Source organism: Bidens hawaiensis, unplaced genomic scaffold, assembly GCF_021521415.1.
Source record: "Bidens hawaiensis isolate Kalapana, Puna unplaced genomic scaffold, B.hawaiensis_p1.1 tig00025457_1, whole genome shotgun sequence".
NCBI classification, from domain to species: domain Eukaryota; kingdom Viridiplantae; phylum Streptophyta; class Magnoliopsida; order Asterales; family Asteraceae; genus Bidens; species Bidens hawaiensis.
The window spans coordinates 270,568-282,033 of NW_027494071.1; the positions used below are offsets into that span (position 1 = coordinate 270,568).

The 11,466-nt window shown below is 34.1% G+C and overlaps 1 protein-coding gene across 1 annotated transcript; it reads right to left on the reverse strand.

Annotated features, from left to right (window-relative positions):
* Window positions 1-3,787: 3,787 nt before the first annotated feature.
* Window positions 3,788-4,775, reverse strand: LOC143571646 (casein kinase 1-like protein HD16). The gene is made up of 6 exons (XM_077057019.1): window positions 4,641-4,775; window positions 4,443-4,568; window positions 4,268-4,341; window positions 4,105-4,174; window positions 3,967-4,022; window positions 3,788-3,886 (listed from the first exon to the last, which is right to left on the reverse strand). The coding sequence occupies exons 1-6, from the start codon at window positions 4,710-4,712 to the stop codon at window positions 3,811-3,813; spliced, it is 474 nt and encodes a 157-aa protein (XP_076913134.1). The 5' UTR covers window positions 4,713-4,775; the 3' UTR covers window positions 3,788-3,810.
* Between the last annotated feature and the right edge of the window lie 6,691 nt (window positions 4,776-11,466).

The window sequence follows — 11,466 nt, forward strand, 5'->3', positions numbered from 1 at the left end:
CGTCTTCCGTTTTCCGGCGCCGGAATACTGTATGTGGCGCCGGAATTCATCGGATACGGTCTGGAAGCGTTTAATAATGGTCCTCGAAGTTCCATAAACGTTTCGAAATAAGATTCGAATCTTGGAATCAGTCAACGACCATCCCCAACATCCCGGAGACGGTCAAGAAACGTTTCTAGCCGTCCCCGACCGCGTTTCCGTCTCCGGCGAGTTTTCGGGACGGGTACGGCACCCGGGTCGCGTTTCCGTGCAACATAGATTCGAACCCCATAATCAGCCATTGTTAATTTACAATTTTAGTTTATATAATCAAGTCTCCTTTATTATTATTATTATTACATTTTCTTTTGTTAAACACTAAAACTTTAATTTATGCATGAGAAAGTTTAAGAGTAAAGTGAAATACATAAATACTTTTAACAAATTAGAAATATAGAACTACTTTATTCGTATTAGATTAAAAATAAGAGTAGGAAGTTTATCGTTGAAAGAACTATTTTTTAAAAGGCTCAATATTATAAAATAAGATAAATGGACAACTTATAAGCCGCAATAAGCCCTACAAACAAACAAAATGAACATACATCAAGCAAGTCTTTACAAATTGCTAAAATAGAAAAAACAATGAAATTAAACTCGCACCACTTCTCCCACTCCAAGCACACATGTTTTCTCCTATGCTTGAACCAAAGAAAAGAAGCCACATATACACTTTCCCATATATATTACATAAGAAAAAATAACACATAAGCAAAAAAAATAAGTTTCATATTGTTTTTATGAGTCATGTCACATTTTTGTTCAAATTTAACATGTTGAGGGACTTTAACGTGCAAAAAATTGTTGAGGGACTTCAACTAGCAAAAACAGAAAAATATCCTTAATCATGTAGGATAATTAATGTGTTTTTATCCTTAACCTATACAGAGATTTGTACTCACAAATTACAACATAAGTGTTTGAAATAATATTATACTCCCTCCGTCCCATTTTAAATGTCATGGGACCCAAAACACACAAATTAAGAAATGTTTGATCATTTTATTTTATGAGCTGTAAATGACAATAATGTCCTTTAAGTTATTATGGTTAAAAACCATTTTTCTTCATTGGCTAAAAAATCTACTACTTTTTGGCTCTATTATATGTAATAGTAATGGCACAATTGAAAATTGAATTTATATGTATAGAATTGATATTTAAATTGGGACAATCAAAATTAAAAAAAAATAGACATTTAAAATAGGACGAGGGGAGTAATGATAATACTCAACACTTCATCATTAATATAGCTCTAGAAGTCTAGATTTGAAAAATAAAAAAAAATGATCAACTTTGGTGTTTGTAATGTCTTATAGTGATCAACTTTAGCAGGTCCAATTTGAAATTAAAGAGAGAAAAAAAAATGAATCAGCTTTAGTAGGTCAAATTTGAAACTAAAAGAAAAAAGTGTGCTTAATACATTTAAAAGAGGTTTGAAAAATTCAGGGGGTCACAGTCGATTCAAAGCTAAATTGTGTACGCCCTAACAAATAACGTGTTTTTTTTAAGTTATGTTCGTTATTTAGTTAAACATGTCAGATGGTGCAATAAGGTTGGCTGAATAAAAAGTCTTGTGACAGTAAATATGCAGGCGTCCGACGGTTTTTATGAGTATTTTCCCTTCTTAATGGAATGAACTAACTTGCCATTTCAGCGGTGTTGTGCACCATTCTTAACTTATCATAGCTTATCAGAATGTCAGAACTCAACCGATCATTACATGTGACATAAAAGGGTGGCCTTGAAGCCCGTTTCAGTTCTCGTATTGGATGGTGGATGGTTTTCAAGTCGAGCGACTCACTTGCTCACTTTAATGGTTTTACAACTGGATCATACGAGCGGTTGATTTGTATTATGGCGTTCATGGCTAAAAATTATAAGGTATTAACATATATTTCCAATTTTCCAATATACCTTAGTAATGATTGTGTATGTCTAGTCTTTGTCAATATTTTAATAACCTGACTATTCCAACTAAGCCAACCCTATTAACTTGAATCCCGACTAATCCAAACCCCGCAAACCCAAACATTAATAGGGTCGGGTTGCGGATGAGTTTGTTTAAAAAAAACTTGACTAAACCAAAAAACGGGTGACCTGATTAACAGAGGTTACGGTTCAAGTGTAAACAGACCACTGTGGTGTAATTTGCTAGTTGTTCTTAAAATGCACAACACATTTCTAATGCTATGTACCTTGTTAACATTTTACCTTGAACGTGTTGTTGATGTTCACATGTTCTCGCATTCTACTAAGTTGAGAGAATACTGTGCAGTTATTCTCACTTTTATAACCTATGACTTGATATTAACTACATAGTTGAACATTGCAGCCTACAATACAATGCTTGGTAACTTTATACTTGACAAAATATATTAATAGTTGATACACACACTTAGTAAAATACTAAAGTTTCTTAACACCCTTTTCTTTTACGAAAGACGCAATATATGACTTACTGATGTCGCATCTTTTATTCATTTAACATCAATCGTGCAAGTATTAAGTCGATAACATATGTTCGTTCATATTCAATCGCTAAATTATAGTTAATAGCGTCCCCGCCGTATAGCTCAGTTGATTAAGTTGGTTAAGGGGGTGTAAGACTTGGAACAATAACCTACAGGTCGTGGGTTCAAAACTGGTCCTAAGCGCCAATCGCCTTGCAGCTGAGTGAGGTTGATTTACCTCTCACGTGATGGGCCTGGGACGTCCAATTTGCCTGTCCGGAACAACACGTTTTGGAACAACTACCAGGCATTTAACTAAAAGGCAAAACCTTCAAATTTCCCATTAACACCTCACCATTACCCAAAACGACTTACTAATGTCGCATCTTTTTTTCATTAACATCAATCGTTGAATTATCAAGTCGATAGCATGTCCATATTCAATCGCTAGGTTATTTAAATAAAGGGCAAAACCTTCAAACTTCCCATCAAAACCTCACCATCACGCAAAACGTCTCGATTTCAAAGTACAAACAAACGTGCACATCTTATTAATGAAAAAAACTCTGAATCCATTAAAACTTACACATTCAAAGAGCTTTAAGTAAAGGGGAAAAACCTTTAATTTCCCATTAAAACCTCACCATTACGCAAAACATCTCAATTTCAAAGTACAAACAAACGTGCACATCTTATTAAGGATCGTTATATAGCCAATAGCAACTAACTACCAGGCATTTAACTAAAAGGCAAAACCTTCAGATTTCCCATTAAAACCTCACCATCACGCAAAATGTATCAATTTCAAAGTACAAACAAACGCGCACATCTTATTAACGATAAAAAAACCCCGAATACATTAAAACTTACACATTCAAAGAGCTTTAAGTAAAGGGCAAACCCTTTAAATTTCCCATTAAAACGTCGCAATCACGCAAAATGTCTCAATTTCAAAGTACAAACAAACATGCATGTCTTATTAAGGATCATTATAGAGTCGATAACAACTAACTACCAGGCATTTAACTAAAGGGCAAAACCTTCAAATTTTCCATTAAACCCTCACCATCACGCAAAACGTCTCGACTTCAAAGTACAAACAAACGCGCACATCTTATTAACGATAAAAAAAACCCCGAATCAATTAAAACTTACACAATCAAAGAGCTTTAAGTAAAGGGCAAAAATCTTTAAATTTCCCATTTAAACCTCACCATAATCTTTAAATATATATAAAAACAAACAATCAATCAATGAAATGGTCAACAACAATTTAACAAGTGACCTTAAATTTGTTGCTATAGTGTTTAGAACCGCCTTACCCTTTCGAGTGAAGCTTTTCAAGAATTGATATTGACTCAACAGCAATACAAGCCACTATACTTGGTGACATGCTGTAAAAAGGATTAAAATAAACATTAGTGAAAAATTACGTGTTTGAGAAGAAATAAAGATAAATAAGCAAGCATCTTACGATTGGCCTAACGAATTCCAAACATCCCATAGACTCGGTCCAAGAATATCCATAACCTTGCAAAAAAGTTATATCAACAAATTAATCAACTACAAAATGAACGGTTCATGGTACATAAAGTCAAAAGTCAAAACTCACCATAATGTAAAAGTCGCCTTGTTGTCCCTTGTAGTGAACTCCAGGAATCCCATAACATCCATTCAATGAGCTTTTGTAATGGAGATTATAATTGTATCATAAGTTCATATACAAGATTACTTTATTCCTCCAAATATATTAAAATAAACAAATTATTAAATACCTGTAAACTTGCCACTCGTATGGAGGACCATAGTTGCAACCCTTACTATTACGATGCTCAAACTTTAACGCTACCTATAAAAACAAAACCTCAAAAGCATTAAACTTCTGATCATATGAACAAATAATTATTATGAATTATGAAACTTATATTATTGTTTTAACTTTTAGCATACCTCAACTGCATCAGGTCCGGTCCTATCCGTTCCACCACTGACCCTCCTACCAACATAAACCTGTCCAAAACCACCCTTCCCGAGCTTTCTATCAGTCTTATAAACAGGAGAACTACCTACTTGCACCTGCAAATTGATTATCATATTATTATGACTTCAAATCAAAATAATCGGTTTTTAATGTAAAGATTTATTTACCCTTTCAGGCACAGCAGGTGTATTTCCTTCTTCTTCAACTCCAACTAACTTATCACCACTTCCACCTGCCATAACAATATTATTATCTGCAACCGCGTCTGTTCTGTTAAAACCAGGTTCACCACCAACTCCTACTTGCACCTGCAAATTGATTATCATATTATTATGACTTCAAATCAAAATAATCGGTTTTTAATGTAAAGATTTATTTACCCTTTCAGGCACAGCAGGTGTATTTCCTTCTTCTTCAACTCCAACTAACTTATCACCACTTCCACCTGCCATAACAATATTATTATCTGCAACCGCGTCTGTTCTGTTAAAACCAGGTTCACCACCAACTCCAACTGCCACAGGGTCGGGAACCGGTTCACACGGTGGTTCCTGGTCCAAATCAATCAATCTAACACCTCTGCCTCTACCGCCAGCTGCCGCCCTACCTGCAGCACCACCTCTTCCCCTACCGCCACCTGTCTTCCTTCTGCCTCGGGTTGGTGCAGTTATGTTTTTGGTTGGTTCAATAGATTGAGTCGCAGGCTGGAGATCATCGAGCCGTTTTGATCTCCTTGCTCCACTTCTCAGTTGTGGCATCGTCACCCATGCAACTTATATCAAAAGCGTATCGGTCCCGTTTATAGCCTCAAATTATCTACAAAGTTAAACAAAAAGATTTAAAAGAAGAAAAGAAAAGAAAGTTACTAATAATAGAATGCTTTATAAAACAGTTCTGAAACAACAAAAGCAATGTAGCTAGTGAAAATAGTATCATCTCAATTGCCAGAACGAGACTGGCAAAGTTGCTTAATCAGGAAGCAGCATGTGTCATAATTGTACCACTTTCAGCAAAAGCATTAGCAGATATTTATAAAGATTCTACATTTTCCTTCAAAGTTTATTCTTTTGGGACCAAAATCTCCTAATCCAGCAGCATATAACACAAAGATCCAAAAGTAAACCACTGATTCAAAATTCACTCAATTTACATAAAACTCAATGAATCCCTGACATCAGTATCAATTTTGAATCAAGCTTATATCAAACTCATATCGAGCCCATTTATAGCCTTCAACTATCTACAAAATGAAACAAACAAATGTAAAAGAAAAAATGAAAAAAAACCCACTAATAATAAAAAAGTTTAAACAACAAAAGTGAATACTAAAGCAATCTAACTAGTTAAAATAGTGTTATCTCAATTGCTAGACTCGGGCCGCCATGTGTCATAATTATACCATTTTCAGCAAAAGCACTTGCAGATATTTATAAAGATTCTACATTTCCCTTCAAATTTTATTCTTTTGGGACCAAAATATCCTAATGCAACAGCATATAACACATAGATCCAAAAGTAAACCACTGATTCATAATCAAATTAATTCACACAAAAATTCAAACGAATCCATAACATCAGTATCGACTTTGAATCACAAAACATTCGTAACTTATATTAAACTCATATCGAGCTCGTTTATAGCCTTCAACTATCTACAAAATTAAACGAACAAATGTAAAAGAAAAAATGAAATAAACCTACTAATAATAGAAAACTTTAAACAACAAAAGTGAATACTAAAAGCAATGTGGAGTAAAAAAAAAAGTATAATCTCAATTGCCAGAATAAGGCTGGCATGTGTCATAATTGTACCAGTTTCAACAAAAGCACTAGCAGATATTTATAAAGATTCCACATTTTCCTTCAAAATTTATTCTTTCAGGACCAAAATCTCCTGATCCAAAAATAAACCACTGACTCAAAATCAAATAATTCATATAAAAACACAAATGAATCCCTAACATCAGTACCGATTTTGAATCAGAAAACATATGTCGCTAATATCAAACTCATATCGAGCCCGTTTAAAGCCGCAAATTATCTACACAGTACAAAATTAACCAAACAGATGTAAAATAACAAATAAACTGAAACTAACTAATAATAGAAAAATATCAAAAGCAATGCAGATGGTAAATATAGTATAATCTCAAAGTTGCTTAATGCGGAAGCAGCATGTCTCACATAATTGTACCATATTTCCAGCAAAAGCACTACCATATATTCCTTCAAATCCTTACACAATAGATCCAAAAGTAAACCATCGATTCAAAATCAAATCAACTCACATAAAAATTCAAACGAATCCCTAACATCAGTATCGATTTCGAATCACAAAACATCGGTAGCTTATATAAAGCTTATATCAGACCGTCAGATGTAAAATAACAAATAAACTGAAACTAACGAATAATAGAAAACTTTAAAAACAACAAATGTGTATATTAAAAGCAATGTAGCTAGTAAAAATAGTATAATCTCAATTGCCAGAATGAGGCTGGCATGTGGTCATAATTATACCATTTCCAGCAAAACCACTAGCAGATATTTACAAAGATTCCACATTTTCCTTCAAAATTTATTCTTTCGGGACCAAAATCTCCTAATCCAAAAGTAAACCATTAAATCAGTATCGATTTTGAATCATAAAACATTTGTAGCTTATATCAAACTCATATCGACCCCGTTTATATCCTCCGATTATCTACAAAGCTTAACAAACAGATGTAAAACGTATAATGTAAAATAACAAATAAAATGAAACTAACTAACAATAGAAAACTTTAAACAACAAAAGTACATATTATTTAAAAGCAATGTAGCAAGCAAATATAGCATAAACTCAAAGTTGCTTAATGCGGAAGCCGCATATGTCACATAAAATATTGTAACATATTTCCAGCAAATCTTATTCCTATGGGACCAAAAATTTCATAATCCAACAGCATATAATATATAATAACAACACATATATCCAAATATAAACCACTGATTCAAAATCAAATCAATTTAAATCAATTAATAATATCTGTAACAGAATCAAACAGCTTGATGAATTGATGCTAACTAATCCGATCATCGGAAACCCTAGGTATTCATATTTCATAACATATCAACATATTGAATTGATTAATAATTAATTAATTAATCAATAAGTAATCAATAATTGAATTAATGAAAGCGTAGATCGATTATATTATATATAATATATACCTTAAGATGATCGGAAGCAAATGCTTGATGAATCGATTGATTGATTGATTGATCGATCGGTGATTATCCTGCACCTTATCTGTTGAAGATAATAATAATAATAATAATTTATAATAATAATATTAAGATCGTCTGGTAGAGATCAGATTTTATTTGAATGAATGAATGATAATGATGATGATAATAATAATTTGAGATGAAATGAAATGAAGAACGTAGGTATGGTTATGAGATGATATATGTGTATGTATGTATGTATATTGTGATTTGTGTGTGTGTGTGATGATATATGTGTATGTATCTATCGGTGGGTTTGAGTTTTGAGTTTATTGTTTCTCTCTCATCAAAGGATTGGTTTTGTGTTGGTATTGCGGTCTTGCACTGGTGTCCCTCTGTCCTAACGTCTTTTATATTATTATTATTATTATTATTATTATTATTATTATTATTATTTATTTTTTTGTTAGAGTGCATAGTAAAATGTATAATAAAAGATGAAAATTAACATTTTAAGAAATAACTATTCATATTATAATTATTATTATTACATGGATTCTCTATATTATATAATATAAAGTTGTAATTGTTTGTAATAGGAGGAGATTGAGAAACTTTTGTTCATGAGTAAATATGAAGACACATTGATCATCATTTATAATTATTTTATGTTTATTAAAAATGGTTATATGTGAAGGAGAGATAAAATGTAATGGTAAAAGTATAAAAAAAACGTATTATTTAATTGAAATTGAAAAATTTTGGTGTTTTTTATTGTAATTATAGAGATGGATATAGATATGTTGTCGATAATGCTCTTAACAAAGAAGTGTGTTAAACACATATACTTGTAATCACGTAACATGTTAGTTTTTTTAATTAAAAATAGTAAGAATCCTATTTTTAAATTAAATAGCATAAATGGTTGTTTTTATAGTGAATGTTTTTTAAAAAAATTAATATAGGAAAAGGATATGCCTTTTCAAGCAAGTGAAAGAAAGTTAGTTTAAGAATAAAATTTAGTAATAAAGTTGGGAGGGAAAATATGTGTTTTATCGTAAATTTAATCAAAATTTGGGTAAAGATAAAAAAGGACAGAATTTCTAAGTAGGTGCGTATTAGACTATTTTTTTATGCTATTAAACACATATATTAGCGTTAACTATATGATCATTTCGTTCTTCAAGTATTGAATTGTGATGTGTTATACTGACACGTTTCAGAGTGAAATCTCATACAACAGTTTGTCCCATTAGTTAAGTTTGAGGGAAAATATGTATGTTATCATAAATTTAATCAAAATTTGGGAAAGGATCGATAAAGGGGACAATTTCTAATAAGTATGTGCATATTGGACTATTTTTTTTTAATTAATTAAACACATATAACTATATGGTCATCTTCATTCCTCTAGTAAAGAGTTGTGAGATGCTAGGTTGGCACGCCTATAAATAAAAGCTTGTATGATTGCCCGCCTCATCAGTCTCGACTTGAATTCAACCCTTTAAATAAACCCACAATGTATGTGAAAACCCGCTAGCCAAAGCCAGAATCCCTATTTTATTAAAGATGAAACTTAAACCAATATCTTCCATTTAAATGAACTCATTTGTAGATAACTGTTACTATTATATAAAAAGAAAAAAACTCCTTATTTTTGACGAAAATGCAAGGGAAAAGTAAAGAAAACATGAAGCATGCGACATGTGGCCTTTAATATGGACCAAATATTATTCTAGTCAATTTGATTCTTGGAAATTCTAGATAAATAAGTTTTAAATTAATTGGTTGAATCAAAACGGTCCATCACTCTATTGACCATTAAAATTCGTGAATATATTTTTTTTCATTTTTTTTGAACGACCAACAAAATAAATTTATTAGATAAAAAAACGCTAGCCAGAAGCTAGACCCACCAATACATAAACAAAAACAAAGACCACCCACAAAAAGAAAAAACACCCACAACTTATCCAGCACAACGACTTGCTACAACCGGAACCGGCGCCTGTCTTCCAAACTACACCCGAGTCTCCGCGATCTATTCTTTACCCAAAGAAAACTTAACACTTTAGTTTCCTCCACCAAACTTGTGACATGAATTGGGCTTCCATGGTGAACCAAGTCGTTTCTCTTTTTCCACAAACACCAAACCGCCACCAAACATATAGCATGAAACACTCTAGCCTTTTCCTTTCGAAATGAGGAATACTTATGCATCTCCAAAAGGTCCCGGAAGCAGAACATAAACATACCGGGCATCTTGCACCATTGAGCGACCAACGTCCACAACGTTTGAGCCATGCCACATGAAACGAACACGTGCTCAACCGTTTCCTCCGCCTCACCACATATTGGACAAAGAGTCGATCTAACCGGTATGTTTCGTTTTGCCAATGCATCAAAAGTTGGTAACCGACCAAGAACCGCCCTCCAAGCAACGAAACTAACTTTCTTCGGTATCAAATTATTCCAATCGAAAACGTATTCTGGTTGAGAATAAGAGTTTTTCGCCAACTCAAATCTTAAACTACGTACCGAAAACACTCCGGAAGTTTCCAAGCCCCAAACAACTTTATCATCCCCCGACACCAACACCAATCTTTGACACAGTTGCAAGAGGGACCTGAGCTCCTCCACTTCGACCGACCCGGAAGGATCCCTATTCCAATCCCAACTTCCGCAAATCCATCCTTCCAACATAAACAATCTATTGGCCACCGTACACCCCTTAGATTTTTCTAAGGAAAAAAGGCTCGGGAAATTAGTAGCCAGCGGCACCGGCCCAATCCAAACATCCAGCCAAAACCAAGTATTGGATCCGTTTTTAACATCATGTCTAAACCGACCTTTTAAATCAATACTTGACAACCGGAGAACCGAAGAGATTTTGACAATTTGACTCCACTGGCAAGAAAAAGATATCTTAGCCGGGATCGCCAACCTTGATCGAGAAGAGTGGTGAAAAGCCCATATAACTTTCCACCATAAAGCTCCCCTTTCGTGCTTAAACCTCCACCACCACTTCGCAAGCAAGGATAAATTAACGTCACGCAACCGCCCAAAACCAAGCCCACCAAATTCAACCGGAGCAGTGACTTTTTCCCAAGCAACCCAGTTAATCTTAGCCTTTTCTTCCGACCCGCCCCAAAAAAACACTCTCCTCATCCGATCAAGTTTATTCATTACTCCATCCGGAGCTTTAAACAGTGAAAAATAGTAAGTCGGTAACGCGTTAAGGACCGACTTAAGCACGACCATGCGACCACCATATGAGAGAGATTTTGCTTTCCACCTAGACAGGCGTTTCTTGAATAAATCCACAACCGGATCCCACGCGTTAACTAAATTCATATTCCTTCCCACTTGAAGACCCAAATGAACGAAAGGAAATTCGCCCACCCTACATCGTAATATCGCAGCCAACTGCTCCTTTTCCATCCTGTTTACACCGGTACCGAAGACATGACACTTAGCTAAATTAGCCCGCAACCCCGAGACAAGATAAAAACACCTCAGTATTCTACTTAGATTTAAAGCGTTTCTTAAGCTCCATTCACCAAGAAAAATCACATCGTCAGCATAAAGAAAATGAGAAATAGTCGGCCCCACCTGGCCCCACTTCAGACCGTGAAACAAACCCTTTTCCCCCGCCCTCTTTATCATACCGGAACACGCCTCCATAGCAATGACGAAAAGAAACGGGGATAATGGGTCACCTTGCCTAAGGCCACGAGAGCATTGAAATTCGCGAGTCGGTGACCCATTTACTAGTACTGATGC